Source organism: Elephas maximus, chromosome 22 (genome assembly GCF_024166365.1).
Source record: "Elephas maximus indicus isolate mEleMax1 chromosome 22, mEleMax1 primary haplotype, whole genome shotgun sequence".
Lineage (NCBI taxonomy): Eukaryota > Metazoa > Chordata > Mammalia > Proboscidea > Elephantidae > Elephas > Elephas maximus.
In genome coordinates this window covers 22,934,431-22,957,314 of record NC_064840.1, presented here as the reverse complement: position 1 = coordinate 22,957,314, position 22,884 = coordinate 22,934,431, and the positions used below count along the sequence as shown (strand labels likewise).

Sequence of the window (22,884 nt, the reverse complement as noted above, 5' to 3'; positions counted from 1 at the left end):
TAGTGCTTTGCTTATCCGGGGGTTCTTTCCCTTCCATATGAAATTGGTGATTTGTTTCTCTATCCCCTTAAAATATGACATTGGAATTTGGATCGGAAGTGCGTTAAATGTATAGATGGCTTTTGGTAGAATAGACATTTTTACTATGTTAAGTCTTCCTATCCATGAGCAGGGTATGTTTTTCCACTTAAGTATGTCCTTTTGAATTTCTTGTAGTAGAGCTTTGTAGTTTTCTTTGTATAGGTCTTTTACATCCTTGGTAAGATTTATTTCTAAGTATCTTATCTTCTTGGGGGCTACTGTGAATGGTATTGATTTGGTTATTTCCTCTTCGGTGTTCTTTTTGTTGATGTAGAGGAATCCAAGTGATTTTTGTATGTTTATTTTATAACCTGAGACTCTGCCAAACTCTTCTATTAGTTTCAGTAGTTTTCTGGAGGATTCCTTAGGGTTTTCTGTGTATATAATCATGTCATCTGCAAATAGTGATAACTTTACTTCTTCCTTGCCAATCCGGATACCTTTTATTTCTTTGTCTAGCCTAATTGCCCTGGCTAGGACTTCCAACACGATGTTGAATAAGAGCGGTGATAAAGGGCATCCTTGTCTGGTTCCCGTTCTCAAGGGAAATGCTTTCAGGTTCTCTCCATTTAGAGTGATATTGGCTGTTGGCTTTGCATAGATGCCCTTTATTATGTTGAGGAATTTTCCTTCAATTCCTATTTTGGTAAGAGTTTTTATCATGAATGGGTGTTGGACTTTGTCAAATGCCTTTTCTGCATCAATTGATAAGATCATGTGGTTTTTGTCTTTTGTTTTATTTATGTGATGGATTACATTAATGGTTTTTCTGATATTAAACCAGCCTTGCATACCTGGTATAAATCCCACTTGATCAGGGTGAATTATTTTTTTTGATGTGTTGTTGGATTCTATTGGCTAGAATTTTGTTGAGGATTTTTGCATCAATGTTCATGAGGGATATAGGTCTATAATTTTCTTTTTTTGTAATGTCTTTACCTGGTTTTGGTATCAGGGAGATGATGGCTTCATAGAATGAGTTGGGTAGTATTCCGTCATTTTCTATGCTTTGGAATACCTTTAGTAGTAGTGGTGTTAACTCTTCTCTGAAAGTTTGGTAGAACTCTGCAGTGAAGCCGTCTGGGCCAGGGCTTTTTTTTGTTGGGAGTTTTTTGATTACCGTTTCAATCTCTTTTTTTGTTATGGGTCTATTTAGTTGTTCTACTTCTGATTGTGGTAGTTTAGGTAGGTAGTGTTTTTCCAGGAATTCATCCATTTCTTCTAGGTTTTCAAATTTGTTAGAGTACAATTTTTCATAATAATCTGAAATGATTCTTTTAATTTCCTTTGGTTCTGTTGTGATGTGGTCCTTCTCATTTCTTATTCGGGTTATTTGTTTCCTTTCCTGTATTTCTTTAGTCAGTATAGCCAATGGTTTATCAATTTTGTTAATTTTTTCAAAGAACCAGCTTTTGGCTTTGTTAATTCTTTCAATTGTTTTTCTGTTCTCTAATTCATTTAGTTCAGCTCTAATTTTTAGTATTTGTTTTCTTCTGGTGCCTGATGGATTCTTTTGTTGCTCAGTTTCTATTTGTTCAAGTTGTCGGGACAGTTCTCTGATTTTGGCTCTTTCTTCTTTTTGTATGTGTGCATTTATTGATATAAATTGGCCTCTGAGCACTGCTTTTGCTGTGTCCCAGAGGTTTTGATAGGAAGTATTTTCATTCTCGTTGCTTTCTATGAATTTCCTTATTCCCTCCTTGATGTCTTCTATAACCCAGTCTTTTTTCAGGAGGGTATTGTTCATTTTCCAAGTATTTGATTTCTTTTCCCTAGTTTTTCTGTTATTGATCTCTAGTTTTATTGCCTTGTGGTCTGAGAAGATGCTTTGTAATATTTCGATGTTTTGGACTCTGCAAAGGTTTGTTTTATGACCTAATATGTGGTCTATTCTAGAGAATGTTCCGTGTGCGCTAGAAAAAAAAGTATATTTTGCAGCAGTTGGGTGGAGAGTTCTGTATAAGTCAATGAGGTCAAGTTGGTTGATTGTTGTAATTAGATCTTCCGTGTCTCTGTTGAGCTTCTTACTGGATGTCCTGTCCTTCTCCGAAAGTGGTGTGTTGAAGTCTCCTACTATAATTGTGGAGGTGTCTATCTCACTTTTCAATTCTGTTAAAATTCGATTTATGTATGTTGCAGCCCTGTCATTGGGTGCATAAATATTTAATATGGTTATGTCTTCCTGATCAATTGTCCCTTTTATCATTATATAGTGTCCTTCTTTATCCTTTGTGGTGGATTTAAGTCTAAAGTCTATTTTGTCAGAAATTAATATTGCTATTCCTCTTCTTTTTTGCTTATTGTTTGCTTGATATACTTTTTTCCATCCTTTGAGTTTTAGTTTGTTTGCGTCTCTAAGTCTAAGGTGTGTCTCTTGTAGGCAGCATACAGATGGATCGTGTTTCTTTATCCAGTCTGTGACTCTCTGTCTCTTTATTGGTGCATTTAGTCCATTTACATTCAGGGTAATTATAGATAAATAAGTTTTTAGTGCTGTCATTTTGATGTCTTTTTATGTGTGTTGTTGACAATTTCATTTTTCCACATACTTTTTTGTGCTGAGGCGTTTTTCTTAGTAAATTGTGAGATCCTCATTTTCATAGTGCTTGACTTTATGTTAGTTGAGTCGTTACGTTTTTCTTGGTTTTTATCTTGAGTTATAGAGTTGTTATACCTTTTTGTGGTTACCTTATTATTTACCCCTATTTTTCTAAGTAAAAACCTAACTTGTATTGTTCTATATCGCCTTGTATCACTCTCCATACGGCAGTTCAGTGCCTCCTGTATTTAGTCCCTCTTTTTGATTATTGTGATCTTTTACCTATTGACTTCCATAATTCCCTGTTATGTGTATTTTTTTTTTAATTAATCTTAATTTGTTTGTTTTTGTGATTTCCCTATTTGAGTTGATATCAGGACGTTCTGTTTTGTGACCTTGTGTTGTGCTGATATCTGATATTATTCGTTCTCTGACCAAACAATATCCTTTAGTATTTCTTGTAGCTTTGGTTTGGTTTTTGCAAATTCTCTAAACTTGTGTTTGTCTGTAAATATCTTAATTTCGCCTTCATATTTCAGAGAGAGTTTTGCTGGATATATGATCCTTGGCTGGCAGTTTTTCTCCTTCAGTGTTCTGTATATGTCGTCCCATTCCCTTCTTGCCTGCATGGTTTCTGCTGAGTAGTCAGAACATATTCTTATTGATTCTCCCTTGAAGGAAACCTTTCTTTTCTCCCTGGCTGCTTTTAAAATTTTCTGTTTATCTTTGGTTTTGGTGAGTTTGATGATAATATGTCTTGGTGTTTTTCTTTTTGGATCAATCTTAAATGGGGTTCGATGAGCATCTTGGATAGATATCCTTTCGTCTTTCATGATGTCAGGGAAGTTTTCTGTCAGGAGATCTTCAACTATTTTCTCTGTGTTTTCTGTCCCCCCTCCCTGTTCTGGGACTCCAATCACCCGCAGGTTATCCTTCTTGATAGAGTCCCACATGATTCTTAGGGTTTCTTCATTTTTTTTAATTCTTTTATCTGATTTTTTTTCAGCTATGTTGGTGTTGATTCCCTGGTCCTCCAGATGTCCCAGTCTGCATTCTAATTGCTCGAGTCTGCTCCTCTGACTTCCTAGTGCGTTGTCTAATTCTGTTATTTTATTGTTAATCTTTTGGATTTCTACATGTTGTTTCTCTATGGATTCTTGCAACTTATTAATTTTTCCAGTATGTTCTTGAATAATCTTTTTGAGTTCTTCAACAGTTTTATCAGTGTGTTCCTTGGCTTTTTCTGCAGTTATCTTAATTTCATTTGTGATATCATTAAGCATTCTGTAAATTAGTTTTTTATATTCTGTATCTGATAATTCCCAGATTGTATCTTCATTTGGGAAAGATTTTGATTCTTTTGTTTGGGGGGTTGGAGAAGCTGTCATGGTCTGCTTCTTTAAGTGGTTTGATATGGATTGTTGTCTCCGAGCCATCACTGGGAAACTAGTTTTTCCAGAAAATCCGCTGCGTCCAGTCCAAATCCCTGCGGGACGGTTCCCCGGCTCGGACACTGCTCTTTCTGCTCCAAGACCAGTCACTGCCTCCCGGGGACTTCTCCTACTGGCTGCCGGATTTTGTTTTAAAGTCTATTTTATCTGATATTAGTATTGCCACTCCTGTTCTTTTTTGGTAGCTGTTCACTTGATATATTTTTTCCATCCTTTGATTTTTAATAAATTTATGTCTTTGTTTCTAAGGTGTGGCTCTTGTAGACAGCATGTTGATGGGTCCTGTTGTTTTATACATTCTGTCACTCTGTTTCTTTATGGGTTCATTTAGGCCATTTACATTCAGTGTGATTATCAGTAGGTGTGAGTTTATTGCTGCCATTTTGTGGTGCTGACATTTTCTTTGTTCCTTTTGTTTGTGGGCTTTTTTTTTTTTTTTTTAGTTTTTGTGTTTATGTTTTTATGTTTGACTTTATGTTTTTCTTCTTTATTTTGATGAGTAGGTTTGTTAACTTCCTTTGTGATTACCTTGAAATGTACCCCTATCTTCCTAAGTTTAAACCAGTATTTTATTACTTGGTATTGCCTTGCCTTGCTTGCGATTTGAAAGTTCTATACCTACACCATTTATTATTTTATTGTTCTGACGTTGTTGTCATTTACAGATTAACCTCTCTGGTTCCCTATTGTAAATCTTTTAGTTTTGTTTTATCCTTGAGAGTTCATTATCTGGGTTGGTATCTGGCTAACGCGGTCTTGCGTCATAGATTCAGGCTGTTGTCTGATGTTGCGAGCCTCCAACCTTTAGGTTAGCAGCTGATCATGTTAACCATTTGAACCACCCGGACACTCCCCCCAGTGGTAGAATACCTGTTGCCATCAAGTCAATCCTGACTCATAGCAAACCCCCAGTGATAGAATAGATAATCTCTAGTCTAATTTCTATATGAGCTTGTCTATTCTAGATATTTCATATAAGTGCTATTGTACAATATGTGTATGATATCTGTAGACCTGTTGTGTCTTGCTTCTTTCACTCAGTGTGTTTTTAAGGTTCATCTGCATTGTAGCGTGTATCAGAACATCATTCCTTTTTATGGATAAGTAGCATTTCATTGTGTGTATATAATACCCACATTTTGCTTATCCATTCATCTGTTGATGGACACTTGGTTTGTTTCCACCTTTGGCTATCGTAAATAATGCTGCAGTGAACACTGGCGTACAAGTATCCCTGCTTCAAAGTATTTTGGGTTTATACTTAGGTACTTGTTTCTTTTTGATGCTCTTAACATCCTGGCAAGGCAGGTTCAGCTTGAGGGGCTGAGGTCCAGAGAAAGAAAGGCACTTGCTGAGGTCCCACTGTGGAAGTGTATCCTGCTTCCCTGAGCTCACTGCCCACCTGGGCTTCCTTCAGTCTGTGCTGAACTACTTCCAGATCCACTTCTCATTAGTGCCTTGCAGTCCTGGAAGAGGGCAGTGCCCAGATCATCACTGCTACCCTCCCCAGTTGATAGATAGCTAATCAGCTCCAACTCATGTTGACCTTGTATACAACAGAATGAAACACTGCCTGGTCCTGTGTCATCCTCAAGACTACTGGGATGTTTGAGTCCATCGTTGCAGCTATTGTGCCAGCCCATCTCACCAAGGGTCTCCCTTGTCTTTGTGGGACCTCTGCTTCACCCAACGTGATGTCATCCTCCAGCAATTGAGCCCTCCTGATGACACGTCCAAATCAAGTGATTCAGACAATGTTCCCTTGTGATCCATAAGGTTTTCACTGTCTGATTTTTGGAAGTAGATCACCAGGCCTTTCTTCCTAGTCTCTTAGTCTGAAAGCTCTGCTGAAACCTGTCCACCATGGGTGACCCTGCTGGGATTTGAAATACTGGTGGCATAGCTTCCAGAATCATAGCAACATGCAAGCCACCACAGTCTGACAAAGTGACAGATGGGGGGTACCCCCACTTATTTACAGATGAAGAAACAGGCTCAGGGAGGTCCAGGGGCAGTGTTGCTGAAGTGACTCAAGCTCCCTTCCACTCCCTGCTTTAGGACACCTGCCCACAGAGCCACTGAGGCCATTTTCCTGCCTGGAATGTCCTCTTTGGAAGAGGCTTGCTCAGGACTTCAGGTGCATCTTGGGGACAGCCCTGGGGTGGCTGTGTGAGAAGCAGCGTGTGCAGTGGCTAGCAATGGCTAATGTCCCCGACTGACGTCCCAACGACGACTGACTCCACAGCCAGCTCCTCTAGGCCTAGCTTTCTGATCTTGGACAAATCCCTCACCCTCTGCCTGCTGCAGTTCCTGCACCCATAAAATGAAGGTGATAGCAGTCCATACCTCGCAGAATTTGGAGGTGAATTCACTGAGTGTAGAGCCCTTGGAACAATTCCTGGCTCGGAGAAAGGCTCTGTAAGTGCTTGTTAAATGAATAAATGACTTCAGCTCTGCCTAGTGCCGAGGTTTGGGCCCCTGCCATTCACACCCAGAGAACCCTAGGTGGAGGCCCACGTGGGCAGGTGCCTTCCAGAAGTTATGTCACCCTCACTCCAGCATGAAGGGGGAGGTTTGGTGTATTTAGTCTCCAGGAGGACAGCGCCAACCCGAAAGGACTACACGCCAGCAAGTGATGGGCCAGGATCAAGGCCAGGGCTGTCTGGCTCCACTGCTGGCCTGAGAGAGGCTACGCAGGGCCCACATGCTTCCTCCTCTGTCTGGGGCTTGGTGCTCTCGGCCACACCAGGCTGCGTGGGACACAAGCCCCCAGTTGCCGGCGTCCCTGCCTGCATGGCAAGGAGGTCCAGCCCTCCTGGCCTCTCCAGTGGCCGGGAGGCTCAGACTGAGGCCCTCAAGGCACATGGACACCTGCCTCTTGGCTGTTTCATGCTCAGCTCAGCTGTTTGATCGAGTGCCTCCGTCCATCCAAGAGGTGGGGAGATCGAGACCATCTGCTGCCACCCTGGATTCTTCCAGAGCTCTCTTGACGACGCAGGCTCTTGTCCCCACGCACCAACCAGCACCCCACCCTGTAGGAACCTTTACATGCAGTGACATTCCAGGGATGGTGGCTGGACCTGGGCCAGTGGTGGGCAGGGAGTGAGCCAGCAGGAGGCTTGACGATTCCCAACAAGGAGTTGCAAGGAGAGTGCAACTGCTACGTGTGTGTGTCGGGCCTGGGGGCTCTCAGCTGGCCAAGCCAGGGTTGGTGTCCCAGCCTCCTCTCCACCTGTCCCTTCCCACAGCCCACCCCACTTTGTGCCACCTTGATAAGCCTGGACCCCCTGTTCTGGGGGTGGGGCACAGGGAATGCCTGCCCTTCTGAGACACTGGGCAGGCCCATGTGTTTAAAACATGGAGTTCTGGAAGGAGCCAGCCCTCAGGAAGGAGCGTGAAGAGCAGAAGGGACTGTAGACACCGTTTAACAGAGGGGAGAAAGGAGAAACTAAGGCCAGGGAGGAGGAGGGCCTTGCCAGGGTTGCAGAGCAAGACAGAAGCAGGGCGGGCTGAGCTAGTGCTGTTGGCTCCATTTCCACCGTCTCCAAGGCTCACAGGGCCTGAGCTTGAGGCAGCATAGGAGGGGCCCTCTTCCTCCCTGACACCCCATCTTCACCCTCTTGGCCATTCCCTTGCCTTGGAGACTATTGCGCATCCAACTGGCCTGGGGATGGCCTGAATGCTGTTCCCCAGGGGTCAGAGTTATACCCATGCTGGTGGCTGGGGCACGCAGACCCAGTGGACCCTATCCCCAGACCTGGCTCCCTGGCTCTGCTTGGGGGCCTTAGGCCACTGGCAGCTACTGGCTCCCCCATGGTAGGTCTCAGTTTCCCTGTGGACATCTCCAAGTTTCCTACTTGCCTGCCCTGTCCTCCTAGTTGGGCCAAATTCTAACACCACACCCAGGACTATGAGGGTGACCAGTGTTTTTGGCTTCTGGCTTGAAGCCCCCCTGCCCAGAGGAGAAGGGACTGACTCCCCCCAGGAGCCAGCTGCCTCCTGGGGGGCCCTAGCTCTAAGGCCTCCTACTGTGGGCTGTGCCCAGTTCTGCCCTGCATGGAGTCCCACCATGGGAACCCCAGGCCTTGAGGGGACACACGAGTGCTTTGTCTCAGGCCTGATGCATCTCCAACCCCAGAGAGCTGCCGACTCACCCTGTACAGGGAGTCCAGGGGTAGGCACTGGGGCAGTGGGCAGTGCTGCATAGGGGGAAATGAGCCCCAAGTATCCCCCACAGGCATGCTGGTTTGCTCCCTGCAAGCCCTGGGCTCAGATATGAGCTCGTTTGCTGTACAGCTCCAAGCAGGGCTCTGTCCTCTCTGGATGCCCACCTACTCTTCCCTACCCCCCTTCTCAAGGTGCCCATACCCTGCCCAGATGTGAGGTCCAGGTCCCCAGAGGCCCCTCTAGCTCCCTGACCCACATCGTTGATCCCCAGCACCCCCCTGCCCACCCCAGGAGAAGAGTGACCTGAGGTCTGCAAAGCAGGAAGGCTGAGGCAGGTGGTGGCACCCTTTAGTGTGGGGTCTGCACGGTGGGTATGGCCCCTGCTGAGGGGGGCTGAGATCCAGGCTGGGCTGACAATGTGGCTCTGATGAGTCCATCCTCATACCGCTCCCCCCGCCACCCCGCCCCGCAACCCCATGTGCTCGGGATCATCAGTCCTTCATGTAGCAGTGAGCTGGGGAGGTCACCTGGCGCAGCAGGCCTGGGGTTTGGGCCCTCGCGCTGCAGCCGCAGAGCATGAGGTGGCCGCAGAGGGTGTGGCCCTGGCCACGCAGCCCTTGGGCTCAAGGTCCAGCCTCTCATGGATGGTGGACAGTGCGGTATGCTGGCTAAGCCATCAGCACAGGCTGACCAGCAGGGACTGTGGCAGGGAGGCCATGTCCATGTTGTTGTGCAGGTCCATCCAGGCCAGCGAGGGGAACTTGGCCGGGTCCTTGACTGCTTCAGTAAGTACCCGAGTGGCAGCCCTCGACAGTGGGTTGCCTTTGAGCAAGAGCTGGGCAAGATGTGGCAGTGGCTCCAGGCCCTGGGCGCCTGTGGCCCATTCCAGGGATGAGCTTGTGACCCTGAGAGGTGGCCTCTTGAGCCACCTGGAGCCTCTGCCTCAAGCAAACAGGAGCTAGGGGCTGCAGGATAACCAGGCAGGATGTGGCCTTAAGAGAGCTGTGTGGCCTCTCCAAACCTCGATCTCCTTCCCAGTGAAAAGGGAATCTTGCCCCAGTGTCCACCTTGATCGAAGCCTCTGGGAGGGCTCAGCCAATGCTTTCGAAGACCACCTGGAGTCCAGAGGCCAGCCCTTTGACAGGCCAGTACTGAGGGGGATGGAGGCAGGACAGTCCCAGAGAGATGAGAGGGCAGTTGGGGCTGGGGGGCTAGGTGGGCTTCCAGGGCGGGGTCTCACAGAGTGCAGTTCAGCCACCAGTTGTCCATTTGGGTAGCCCTGTTTCCAATAATGCCAGCTGGAGCAATAGGGAGCCCAGGATGGGCCCAGGGGCTGGAGGAGGGGCCGTGGCTGCCCCTTTACCCCTTAACTAGGTCTTCCTGTGGGGCAGGCCAGGGCCCCGCTGCCGCTTGGAGTTCAGGCTGAGGTGGCAGGTGAGCTGCCAGCAGATCTTATCCAAGGACATCCAGAACTCATAGTCCTACAGAGGCAGGGGCAGTGCTGTCAGCTTGAAGCCTAGCCCCCTTTCTCGAGGTGTGTGTCCAAGTGTCATGTATCTCAGAACAGCCTGCCAGCCCTCCTCCCCCCGCTCTGGCTGTAGCCTGGCCTGGGCCCAGGGGAGGCCGCCCACTGGGAGCTGGACAGGCTGGTCTGAGGCCCGAAGTGCCTGGTGGGAGGACACCAGACAATGGGCCCTTGTTCCCGGCCTTGAGGCCCAAGGCCAGCATCTCAGGCCCTTAGCCGGCTGCCAGCCCACCCTTGGCGCTCCAGGGGACTTGCCGAACCAGGAGGCCGGACCAGCCTCCTCCAGGGAGCCCTCTCACTGACTCCACCTCAGGGAATAGGAACAGCCCAGGTCAGCTTGTCTTCCTCTGCCTCGCCAAGCCGGGCAGCACTGGTGGGGCTGGGGCTGGGATGGCGGGCTGGGCATGGAAAGTTCTACCCTACAACCACCTGGCTGTCTAGGTCCTGACCGGGCACTCAGAGAGACCCAGTTCTGGACAAAATGCAGGGTTTGTGTGAATCCCCGCTTTACACGGGGCAATTCAGCACACACCACTGAGTGCTGGACAGGCTCCTTTCTCTGGTCTCTGTTCGTGGCCCCCATAGCATTCACACAGGTGGCAGCGAGCCCTGGGCCTCTGTGACGGCTGCAGGCTGTCTCAGGACTCTTGGTGATAATCCCACCTGATGTGGGTTTTCAGAGTGGGGAGGACCCACAGCAGGCACCCTTTTTCCTACAGAGACTCATGTGCCTGGGCGTCAGGGGCTCCCAGAAGCCTCGCACCCTTAGTGTTCACGTGGGATGTCTACAGGCCAGTCAGCTTGGGGCACTGGACAGGCATGGGGCTGCAGGCAGACCCAACTCTGCACAAGGCCCGAGCTGTCATGAGAAGCAGTGAGCAGGCTGTCCCTGAGAGTGTCTGCACCCATGGGGACGTGCAGACAGGGCTCCAGCCTGGCGTGGCTCTGAGGAGCTCTGGTTCCATCAGCAGGTCTGTCAGGACAGTCTATGTCCTGCAGGCCCCCGTAGGACATGTGCCGCCACTGGGAAATGGATTGGCACCATGCGCTATGATTCAGGATGGAGGAAGCAGGGCTCATATGTGCTCAGTTGCTGGCCAGCCTCTTACATGGAGCCCAGGCATCAGGTCCCAGAGAGGGACAGGGACCTGCCTCCACCACACAGCAGGCCAGACAGGGATCTAGGCTCAGCCTCGCCCTGGGCTCACCTTCTTACTGCACTGCCGGACCCAGGCCAGGTTGATAGCAGGTCATGGGAGGCAGGGTCCACCAGGTTGAGGAGGGTCCCCTCAAGGCCCAGGTCCTGCAGGCAGTGCGGAGAGATTCAAGCAAGCCAGGGTGGGCCTCCCTCCTCCAAGCCTGCCTTTAGGAGTGGGGGTGCAATGAGTAGGTCGTTGAGCCTGTAGACCACACTACCTGGTGATGAAACTGGCGTTGTGACACCCTGCCTTTGCTGAGGTGGGGGCTTGTTCAGGGGATTATCTTCGGGTCCCTTAAATGCTGCTATCCTCCAGCGTCCCCTTCGGGACCCTTTGCCTCCCACCTCTCTCCGGGCCCTTTTGAGCTATGGGCACTGTCTGCCGACAGGTCCCAAGCCCATCCTGTGGGGCAACTTCTCTCTCAGCTCAGACCCAGCATGCTCACCTCCTCTGGAGCCTGCCTCTCCTCCTGGGCCCCTCCCCCAGGCATCCGGGAATCATCCAGGATTCTTCCTGCATCCTCTCTGCTCCCAGCTTACCTAGCCAGTCCTCTCATTTCCCTCCCATTGCTCCTGCCCAGCTTCCTCCTGGGCTCCTGCTACCCCTCCAGTCCACTCTGGGGCTGCCAGGGGCTGCTCGATGCACACCTGAGCTTGACCCTTAACCCCTTCCTGATGTCCAAGGGCAACATCAGGGGCTTAGGCACACTGCTTACGCCACCTTCAGAGCCCCCATGGCTGGGCATTCACGCCACCCTAGCCCACCTGCCTCCTTATTCACCCCTCTCCCACAGCAGGCACAGTCCCACTGCCCAGCTCCAAGCCTGCCCTCACCTTCCTGCCCCACTCCTGGGCCTTCTCCTTTGTCCACGCCCACAGCCCTTGTCTGGTGCTGAGCTCCCTTTGGGCCTGCTAGAGGCTATATTGGACACCCTGGTTGCATAGTGGTTAAGAGCTACAGCTGCTAACCAAAAGGTCAGCAGTTTGAATCCACCAGGCACTCCTTAGAAAGAGGCTATACAGCCAGCTGAGGGGCAAGCACAGTCAGGAAGGGCCCCTGAGCCTCGTGTGGGCGCTCTGCAAACCACATGCTCTGTGCATAAGCTCAGGCTCAGGAAGACAGGCCAGGTGCGATGCCTGTGGCTGGGGCTACAGGTCCCTGTGGGTATGGCAGGGCAGGAGCTTCTCGGGGGCCAAGTTTCGACCCCTGGCACCCAAGGGAGTGACCCAGTGGTCTCTGAGGGGGTGCCTTCCCTCCCAATGCCCACCTGGTGCCTTGGGGCCCCGGCGCAGGTCTGTGCCTCAGGGCAGATCCAGCACTGCTCTGCTGTTTGCCGTTAAAACTCAGAGATGCCAGGTAGGGAGGATCAGCAGCAGGGAGGGTAGCTGGTGAGCCCAGGCTGACCCAGACAGGGCCCCAGACCACAGCTCGCCTCTGAGGTCAGGGCAGTGCCTCTTAAAGGGCCAGCTCCACTTTCAGCCTGTGGGGCCCAGAGCAAGGAGATCCAGTGTGCAGGAGGTGCTGGTGGCCCTGGGCTACCTCTTCACTGTAAGCCTTCATTCCCATATCTAATCATTCATCTTCTGTAGGTCAAAGACCTGCATGGATGATTGAGGCCCACAGGATGGGCAGGTGGCAGTGGTGGTTGCTGCAGGGGTGGGGGCTTGCCTGGTGAAGATCCTGGGTCTAGAACCCAAGTCTCCTATGGCAGCCCAGGGCTCAGGGTCTGAAACTCGGGTCCTGGTGCTTGGAGGCCACCCAGATGTGCTGGTGTTGTGTAGAGATGTGGACATGGGTCTCCAGTGGGCACCAGCTGCCTGCTGGGAGGACAGGTGACACGTGCCTCGGCTGCAATGTTGTCCTATGGGGAGGCTGTACTGCAGACGGGGGGCTGTGGCCTACCCCACCCTGGAGAAGAGAGGGCCTGCTCTCTTCCCACTCACCCTCAGTACAAGACGCTAGCCCCACACTTGCCACTCCTCCCGTCCCCCTTGCTTCTTCTGGAGGCTCAGGCTGGGGTACCTCCTCAACAAACACGTTCGCCCTCAAACGCAGAGACCCGACACAGACGCCACACTCCCGATCCCTCTGCACACACGCAGTGTGTCTAGCCTCCCTCAGCCCTCACATCAGCCAGTCGCCCTCCAGCCCAGTCAAGACCCCGACTCCGCCACCCGGGCAGCTCCGCATTGCCTCCCGGCCCCTTCCAGCTCCCCGCCCTCCCGCCGCCATCCCCGGCCCGCGCCAGGGCCAGCTCCGCTCCTTCTCTCGCCTGGCGCAGGAGGCGCAGGAGCTGCTGGGCGCGCTGCGGCGGCCGCTCGCAGAGTGTGGACCGAATCTCGCGGGGCCAGCGCACTCGGCGCTCGTAGGGCGTGGGCCACACTCCGTCGCCTCCCTGGCCTCCCATCCCACCTTGGGCCCCGCTCGCCGACTCGGCCGCGCCCCCATGGCGGCGGCGCGGCGCCGAGCGGGCGGGAGGCCGGATGTGCTGGCCCCGCCCCACCACCGGCCTGGCCCGGGATGGCCGGGTGGGGGTGCGAGGCCGGGCATGGCCGGGTGGGGGTGCGAGGCCGGGGATGGCCGGGTGGGGGTGCGAGGCCGGGGATGGCCGGGTGGGGGTGCGAGGCCCGGGCCGGAGTAGCGGGGCGCGGGATGGCGGGGCGCGGGGCCCAGTATGCCGTGGTGGGGAGTCAGGGGCCCGGGAGCTAGTGGCGGAGCCCGATCCGGGCGGGGAGGGACGGGGGCTAGGGTAGGCGCTCCTGCTGAAGGCTCGGGAGCTTCCCACAGGGCTAGAGAAGGGTCGCGCTGGCTCTTGGCAGCCTGAGGAGGTGCTGAGCTGGGCGGAACGAGGTGGCGTTTGGCGCCTCTCAGCCCTCTGGCTCTGGGCAGGCTGTGACGTTACTTTGGGGGAGGAAAGAGCACTGGACGTGGAGTCTACAGGCGGGGCTGGGCTCAGTGCCGTTGCCACATTAGGCCAGCGCTGCCCCGGCTCTGAGGGCTCTCCCTGCAGGGGATAGATGTAGTATCTGACCCACCACCCCTGCACCGCAAACATTTACAGCCACGCCCTGCATGGCAGGGACAGGCCTGGCCGGTGGGGTGGGGCCGCCCGCTGACCCCTGCCTGGGAGATAACCAGGATAGGAGCACTGGTTAACCGTTAGCCTGGCTCACGGAAGGCCGGCAGCGACTGATTCCAGCTTCCCACCTAAGGAATGCCTGGGATGGGTCAGTGGGAGGGATGCCTTGGCTCCTCCTGGGGACCAGGTTCGGACCCATCAGGCTCAAGGGGCCTCCACACCGGGGCTCTTTGGTTCCAGGCCTGTTGCCCTTCTGCAGCAGCCCCAGCTTTGGACCCTTCTCAAAGCCCCAGCTTTTGGCTCCCTGGGACAGCGAAAGGCAAGGAGGGTGGGTGACCAGCATGAGGGAATGGGCACAGATGAGTGTGTGTGTGGAGAGGGAGACCCGTCCAAAGGCACAGAAGTGGGGGGGGGGGACGGGTGGGAACACCAGTCGGAAGGCACAGAAGTGTGTGTGTGTGTGAGGGGACACCAGTCAGAAGGCACAGATGGGTGTGGGTGTGTGTATGTGTGTATATGTGAGGGAAGATCCGTTCGAAGGCAGACAGGTGTGTATGCCTATGTGTGTGTGTCTGTGAGAGGAGACCTGTCCAAAGGTACAGAGTTGTGTGTGTGTGTATGTGTGAGGGGAGACCTGTCCGAAGATAGATGTATGTGTGTGTGTGAGGGTACAGATAGGTGTGTGTGTATCTGTGTATGAGGGCACAGATAGGTGTGTGTGTGAGGGAGACCTGTCTGAAGGTATGTGGTGAGTGAGGACAGTGCAGCTCCTTCCTTTGGGGTAAGTATTGCCTACCCAGGGCTGTGTCAAGGGACAGGGAGCTGAGCTCCCACCTCTTCTCAGCTGAGCCCCTAGATAAGACAGAGGACAAAGAGTCCTAATCCCTGACCATTGTCCCCCCAACCCCTGTTGCCTGCTTGGACACCCTGTTGGGCCCTCCCCTGGGTCCTTTCTGTCTGGGGCCCCTTTGTCCCCTGGCCCCGCCACCTGGACCTGGCTGCCTTCCACCCCTCCCATGGCTGGCATTGTCCAGTGGCACCTTGGCATCAAGGTTTCCTCCCTGGCAGAACTGCCTGGCCGACAGCCTACCCTCACCAGTCGGGGCACTGTGCTACAGGGACGCGGTGGCCTTAGCAGCAGTCCAGTGCCCTAGTGGCCTCCTGGAACGTAGTCCAGCCCTCAGCTGGTAAGCCTGCCTGTTCCTGCATCCTCAGGGCAGAAGCCAGAGCTGGGATGGCTCCAAGGTCCTGGCCACGTCCTCTCTGGACAGCGACCTCAAGAATGTGAGAGACTGAGGTAGAGGTGTGTGTAGGGGGAGGCTCAGCGTGGGTGTCATGAAGGGGACACAGGCAGTGGCATGGGCGGGGGCGGGGGGTGACCAGAAATCAGAGTCCTGTGGAAAGCATCACCCCACCCCCCTTGCCCCACCCTCTGAAGCCCTGGCTGAGAGACTCCTGGAGGACCTAACTCCAGAAAGGAGGGAGGGTGGGGCCTAGGCCAGATCCGGGATGGGTCTGTCTCAGTCAGCATGGGGGGACGTGCTGAGTTGGCACTCTGGGATGTCTCTGGCCTGATCTGATTTGGGTGGGAGCTCCCAGAGTCAGGACTGCCCCCCTCCCCAGCCTGCACGTGCGTTTAACCAGCGGCTGCCAACTCCCCCCTGGAGTTGCTATGGAGACCCTGTGGGGTGGGCAGGACTGTGTTGTGGCCCTCTCAGCTCTGGGGATGATTGGAGGTTCCAGGGCTTGTGCTGGGCCCCTCGAGGCAGCCCTGCAGCCCCTGGGAGCCACTGAGGTGGAAGACTCAGGGACATTACTGGACTCCAGGCCCTGTGCGGTGCCCTGGGCCCCTTAGTGGGCCCTGCCAGTAGGCAAGTAGTGGTGACAACCATACCTTTATCTTCCCAAGTCCTCAGCCATTATGCGGTGGCCCAGCTAGAGTGACAGAGAATCAAAGTTCAGTGACTCAGCGGCAGGGTGGAGGGCTAGGACTGGACCTTGACCTGCCTCACCTTTGGGCCCATGCTGCACCTACCCAGTGGGAAAGTCCAAGACCAGGGGGAAGAAAGCCAAGCTGGGGCTGATGGTGCTTCAGCTAGTAGGTGGGGCCACTGAGCCTCCTGGCAGCCACAGCAAAGAAGGATGCAGGATGGTTTCAGAGCAGTCACTGGCAAGAAGGGCAGAGGCCAATGCTCCATGGAGACAGAGGTTCCTAGGTGCTGTCTGTATATGGGTGGGCTGTCAGTCTTTTGCAGTGCCAGGAATTGCTGGGGTGGGTGTCGGAGGCAGCAGTGTGTGGGCGGTACAGGTCAGGCTCAGGACCCAGGTTCAAGCCCCCTGGGCTGCCACTTATTGGTGTGCAACCCTAGGCAAGGTATGTAGCCTTTGCAAACCTCAGTTTCCTCATCTGTAAAATGGGAACAGTCAAATGCCCATCTGGCAAAGGTGTTGCAGGAGCAGAGACACAATAGGAAGGCTTCCAGCACACCGCTGGCGTTCCACCTGTGCAAGCTACTTTTACTAATGTATCTTCTACGGCTTTTTACGGAATCCATCTGGCCACCCATCAGTCATCATTCATAAACTCAGTTTGGATTACTGGGCACCAGGGGACTAAGACAAGGTCCCTGGTCCCTGGAAGTTGCAGTAACCAGACAGCAACCCACAGCACGGGGGAGTCCCAGGCCCCTGAGCAGGAGGACTGGGATGGCTGGGAGGAGGGGGCATTGAGGCTGGGGTCTGAAGGGAGTGTGTCACAGGGGGAGGAGAACAGCATGCTCCAAGTCCCAGTGGGAGCACAGAGGAAGGGGCGGAGCCAGCAAGGCTGGAATTTATCCTTAGGCAGAGCGGGCCTTTGAAGGGCTTTCAGGCGGGGAGGGGTGTGCCCTGATTTGCATGCCGGGCACTTGAGCTGCAGGAGGGAGACAGCAGAGGGGCCTGGGGGTCGTGGAAGAGCGCCATCAGGTGAGGGGGTGGCCCACAGTGCCTGGGGCCAGGTGTGGTGAAAGGTGGGAGCAGCTGGTCAGGACCGGTGAGGAGGCCAGGGCCGCTGTGTAGGACCACTCGGCCAACACAGCGCCATTCTGGAGCGGCCAGGGGAGGGAAGGTTCTGAGCTCAGGTTTGGGCGTGTTGGCCAAGGCGGCCATCATCAGCAGCGACTTGGCTCGCAGCACGAGGGGGACTGAGCTCGAGCCCAGGGCAGTCCCACAGGACAGGTAGGGGTCCTGGAAGCCCGGTAGAGTGTAGACGGGAAAGCTAGGCAGTACGGGCACAACTGGCTGGCTTGGAGTCAGAGAGGGGAGGTGGACAAGCGGATTATGGGGTCCTGGAGATGGCCGTAATAGTGGGGGCAGGGGCACAGAGGAGATTCAGGTGTGTGCCTCCCCTGTTCCTCAGTTGCTGCCAGACACTGCCGATAATTACGGGGTGATGGGATAAGTGCCGCCTGTGCAGGGTGCTGTGGGCCGAGGATAGGGCGGGCCGTCCCACGGGTCTGCAGCCAGGACAGACACTCAGGGCCTCTGCTCAGAGGTGTTTGGAAGCTTGGGGATTGGGCTGGGTTAGGGCCTTGAAGGTAGCGAGTGCTTCCTCCAGGCTCCATCTGTGCATGGCCGTCTCAGAGAATTGCCCCTGTGCTTCAGGTGGGAAACCGAGGACAGAAAGGGGAGCCTCCCAGGTCCCCACACCAGCAGTGACTGGGGTAGGATTGGAACCCGGGGCCCTTCAGCTATCTGCCCACCCACCTCCAGTTCAGAGTTGGTCTTGGTGCCTCCAGGCGCAGGATGCTCCTAGGTGTTAATGAGCTGACATCTCCGGAGGCCCTCCTAGGCCCCACTCCAGCCCCTCTCCTACATCCAGGTGGGTGCTGGCACAGCCATCGGCCAGGCGCTCTGGGAGGTGAAGCCGCTCAGCCCCAGGGCCAAGGGCTCTGGTCTGCCTGCCCTCGCCTTGTGCCACAAGGGGCAGCAGCAGCCCCTCACCGCGTTGGAGTCTTCATTCTATCCCTTCACCGTGTGGTCTGTGCAGCTTTGAGGAGCTGGCCCTCCAGGGCCAGGGTGGCCCCTGCTTCTCTGTCTGCGGCCTCAGGGTCTGAGTCAGGCTCGCTGTTGCTGCTGCAGTAGATGATACAAGAAGGCAAATTGGGGCTCAACCCTTCGAAGAACTTTCCAACCATCCACGGCTTGTCTGCCCTGGAGATGGTGAGGCAGGTGTGTAAGCCAGTATTTCCAGGATGCTGGAGATGGGAGATAGGAGACCAAAGCCTTGAGATTCTGTGATCCTAAAGATTAAGATGCTATGATGCTTGGGTTTGAAGTCAGTTTTGTCCAACCAGTTTACCAAGCCCCTCCTGGGTGCCAGGACAGCAGAGGACACACAGTGCCCCAGGAGGCTGAGATCCTGTAGGGGCTTGACCAGGGCTACGTACCTGCAGTGCCCTGCTCCCTGAGATGTCATATGTCGGCAGCTGTGGCTTGACCTTGGTGTGAGACCTGCAGGTGCTTGTCTGACCTGACAGTGGGTGAGCCTGGGGAAGGCTGAAGTGATAAGTACAGGAAGTGGTTTGCACAGCTTCCCCTGTCACAGGTCACTGCTCTGCCAGTGGCTTTGGGCAAGTCCTTCATCTCTCAGCTGTGATTTCTTGTGTTGTAGCACCTTCTTGACCACCCAGTGCCCCGTTTCCCAGGCAGAGAGGTGGGGTAAGTGTGAGTCGGTTGGAATAGGAAGGACTCGGAGGGCACCTTGGGCTGTATCTCAGAGGGGAGCTGGATCTTTGCTGAGCCACCCACCCACTGGACCAGCCCCAGCTGTGTCTGGCCAAGGCCCCTGCGGCACTCTGGCTGTCAGGTCCAGCACAGCGAAGGTGATTAAATGAAAGGCATTGAGGTGGTGGGTGGCAGTCCTGGTGCTGCCTGCAGCTGCCCCTGGCTAGAGGCCAGCTGGCCCAGGGACACTCCTCAGGCACAACGGCACAGGGGGCCCTGGTTGGCCAACCCCTTGCCCATGTGCTACCAATGCTCCTTTCTCCCATGACCCCTGCCCTCTGTCCATCAAAAGAACCAGGCTGGTTGCTAACGGGCACCCAACGGGGTATTAACCAGCAAGCCTGGTTAATGGGTTACCAGCCAATGACACATTCACCAGCTCTCAAAGTTCAGGCATGCCAGCCTGGCCTTCAGGTCTGAGCTTGGCTACCTCCCTTCCCGGCCTCAATGCCTCAGGCTCAGGAAGGGCAAGAGGCCAAGAAGTCTCCGTGAGGCTCCCAGAGGAGCCGCCAGTCCCTGGGTACCCCCAAGCCATGGCTCAAGGAGACCCCTCTGCCTGGCGTGTCCTCCCTGATCCAATCCCAGCTCCAGCCTGGCTCCCAAGCCCCGATCCTGGTGTCTGGCCCTCCCTCAGGCCCTGGACCCCTCCTCTTTTGCTGACATCTCCAACTAGGCTGGGGATGCCTTGAGAGAAGACTCAGAGGGTCCTTGATTTGGAGAATGTGAATGCGTGAGTGAGTTTCAGCTGGGCTGTGCTCATGGTGGCCATTTTGGCAGGTGGCAGGCTACGTGTAGACCTAATGACCTGAGGGCTGGGAGGGCAAGGATGGGCTTGGCCCAGCCAGCCCTCTGGGGCACCCTACCCTACCCTATTCCTTGGGCCAGAGCAGGTGAGGGCAGGACCAGCTGGGCCAAGTAAGGCTCCAGAGCCCGGCTGGCTCCAGGACCCCCACCTTTCCTCCCTGCCTCCATTGCTTCCTGACCTCCATCAGCCACCTGCCAACACCTTGGGAAGTTGGGGGACAGGGACAGGCTCCCTTCAGTCTGGGTGACTAGGCTCCCAGCGTGATAGCCCCCAGACACCCCATCTGCAGCTCTGAGGGTTGGGGACAGGGCATGTGTGGGGCTTCTCCCACCCTGGAATTGTGAAAGGGCCTAAAGCTCCTCAGATCTGGTTGGGCCTTAGATGCTTACACTCCTCCCCTGCTGGGAAGCTCACCTCCTCCCAGGACACCTTTGGTCTGACGCTCTGCCTTCAGGGATTCCCAGCCTTGTTCAGCCCCCCAAGGCCCTTGAAGCTAAGGGTTCTCAGTCCAGGTATGAGGGGCTCAGGCAGGCCCTGAGCTGCCCTGGGCCACACAGCCTCTTCTCACCTGGAACAGTCCTGTACCTTTAAAGCTGCCCTCTCCCAGGGTGTGGGGGAGGGAGGGGAGAAGCAGCAGTCACAGTTGGGGCAGACACAACAGAAGGACTGGCCAGAGACTGGTGACTCTGGCTGCACCCCAGTGCTGTGTGACCCCAAAGTGCCACTCACCATCTCTGAGTTGCTGGATGTCTAGGTGGGAGAGGTCAGGGTTGGGGCCTCATGGGAGCCCCAGCTTGGCCATGTGCTCAGCTGTGGTCTGGAGGCATCCTTTTCCCCATGTAAGCCTCAGTGTATGCACCTATGAAATGGGCATGAGGTACACTTGGAGGAGGGAAGTGTATGTGGGCCAAGCCTCAGGCTCCTATATATGGGCTGCAGGCCTCTGTTTCTCATCTGGTAAATGGGTTTTAGACCACCTGTCCAGGCTCTCTGACTTGCTTTGCCTCAGGTGCTGGGTGCATGAAGGAAGGCTGGGGGGGGTTGGGTAGGGAGCTACCTGACTTCTTTGAAGACGCCCTTGAGGAAACCACTAGCAGCCCAGAAAGTGGAATTCTTGGAATTAAAAGGGAGGAGTGCCACACATGGAGAAACCGAGACCCTAGGGACAGGCAGCCCTGGGCAGGGGGAGCAGGGAGGAGGGCAGCTCGAGTGTGGCATCGAGCTTGGGATGGGGGCTGAAAGGAGCTGTGTGCCTGGTCCTGTTCGCCCTCTCTGGGTGCTGAATGTGACTGGGGTGGGGTGGGGAATGGGACAGGGCAGGTTGTGCAAGGGGGCATTGCACAACTCCAGGGAGGGCCTGGCTGACTACTGTCATTGCAGGTGCCTAGGCAACAGTTTCTGGGCAGGTAGTGGCTTTTCCTAATTCCCAATCTGATGCCACCAGAGAGGAGGTGGAGTCCAACTCTGGGCCTGGGTATTAGTGAGGACTGTGTTTTCATACCTGGGGAGGTGCCTCTGAGCTGGGGGCTGGCAGGGCCAGTGGGGGTCCTGGCACACCTGCAGCTCCATGTGCCTCCTGGTCACCTGACCTTGGGACGCTGAGTCTGCCTAAGCCTCCGTTTCCTGGCTGGGCTACCCATGGCTCTGGGGTTGTGGTGACACAGCATGGACTGGGCTGCAGGATTAACAGGGAAACTCCAGGCCGGCTGCTCTCTTTTCTTCTTCCTGTTCCCCTGTGCTATATCCTGGGAGCCTCTCTGCTCAGATTTGGGTTGGAAGGGTGTGTGTGTGTGTGTGTGTGTGTGTGTGTGTGTGTGTGTGTGTGTGTGTGTGTGTGTGTGTGTTGGGAGGAGGGGAGAGCCGAAGCTAAAGTTGGTATATCTGGGTGAGTGAAGCTTGCATACTCCTGGGGACAGGGAGCTCATCACCGTCTCTGGCCTAGGACAGGAGCCATAGGGTGTGGAGCAGACCTCCAGCCCAGCTTCTACAGCCATTCCTGGGGTGATGTGATTTCCCTAGATCCACCATGTCCCAGGGCCCCCTCTGACCCACTCAGCTTCCTTCATTCTGTACGTCATGCCTCTTGATACGGCCTTTGATGAGGTACCTCCCCTCCCCTGGGACCTGCAGCTGCTGCCAGGCGTCATTTATGCCCCATCGCAGGCCGCCCTCTGTCCTACAACTTGCCCCAGCCTGGATTTTCCTATTGAGGTCATCTTTTGGGGTCTGGGCCCTCTTCTGCCCACTCAGACATTCATCTTCCTGCCCCCTTCCTCTACTGATCCTGGCACACCTGGGCTGTTCTGGGCAGGGAGGAAACAGTTGAGCAGGCTGGGGCTCAGGGCAGAGCCCTGTTGTTCTCCGCTGTAGACCACTGCCAGCTTCAGCCTGAAATGCGGCAACCCAGGCAGAACCTGGTTCCCTGACATCACTGGCTAGCATCCATCCCTCAGGGACAGATCCTGGAGTCTCAGTCCCTGGCTCCCACCCATCCGTCCTCCCAGTAAACCTGGTCTGCAGGAGGAGAATCTGCATCCTGGAACTGATAGGGGTTTCAGAGAGGGTGTATGCTGAGTTCAGTCCAGAGCCTGCCTGAGGTGCTGGGTGACAGACCAGGCCTGCGCTGGTCAGGTGTCCAGGACAGGGGGCAGTACCTGCCAGGTGGGTGGGGCTATGTGTCACAGGCACAGAATAGATGTCAATTGGGGGCTGCAGGGGCTCTGGGGGCCTGGACACAGGGGGCCTAGGGGGCATGACTCAGGAGGTGCTGACTTTTGTCCTTGGCAGACAGGAATGGGAAGCAACGCTCAAGGTCCCCTGGGCCAGGCTGCTGCTGCTCCAAGCTCTGGATTGGTTGGGGACATGCAGCCACAGGGGGCGGGGATGGCGTGGCCAGGACATGTGGGCTGGTTGCAGCTCTGACCACCTTGGGCTCCGCCCTTCTGGTCCACTCAGATGGTTCGCCTGGCCTCAGGCATAAGGTTCCTGAGGGACAGGTGGAGGAACTGATCTTGATGTTCAAGGCCCCAGGCAGTGTTCTGGGGAGGAACCCTTTGTATCTCAGTCAGGGTGTGCTGAGGCTTTCCACCCCCGGGTTCTGGCCTGGCATTGGCTTTGCTGTGCTTCACTGCCTTGGGAACCGTCTCTGAGACACTGGAACTTCCCTAGATTTCCAGACCCTCTGAGTAGGGATGGCCAAGCTGGGGGCAAAGTCTGGCCTCACTGGAGGGGCTTACCAGGGGACGCCCAGCCTTTGGAGGGAATGGAATCCAGG

The 22,884-nt window shown here is 54.6% G+C and overlaps 1 protein-coding gene across 1 annotated transcript; it reads right to left on the bottom strand.

Moving 5' to 3' along the window:
• Positions 1–8,760: 8,760 nt before the first annotated feature.
• LRRC75B (leucine rich repeat containing 75B) lies at positions 8,761–13,410 on the bottom strand. The gene is given in 5 exon segments (XM_049866903.1): positions 8,761–9,111; positions 9,632–9,719; positions 10,980–11,066; positions 13,235–13,335; positions 13,338–13,410. Coding segments are annotated over 5 exon segments (699 nt in total). The 3' UTR covers position 8,761.
• Between the last annotated feature and the right edge of the window lie 9,474 nt (positions 13,411–22,884).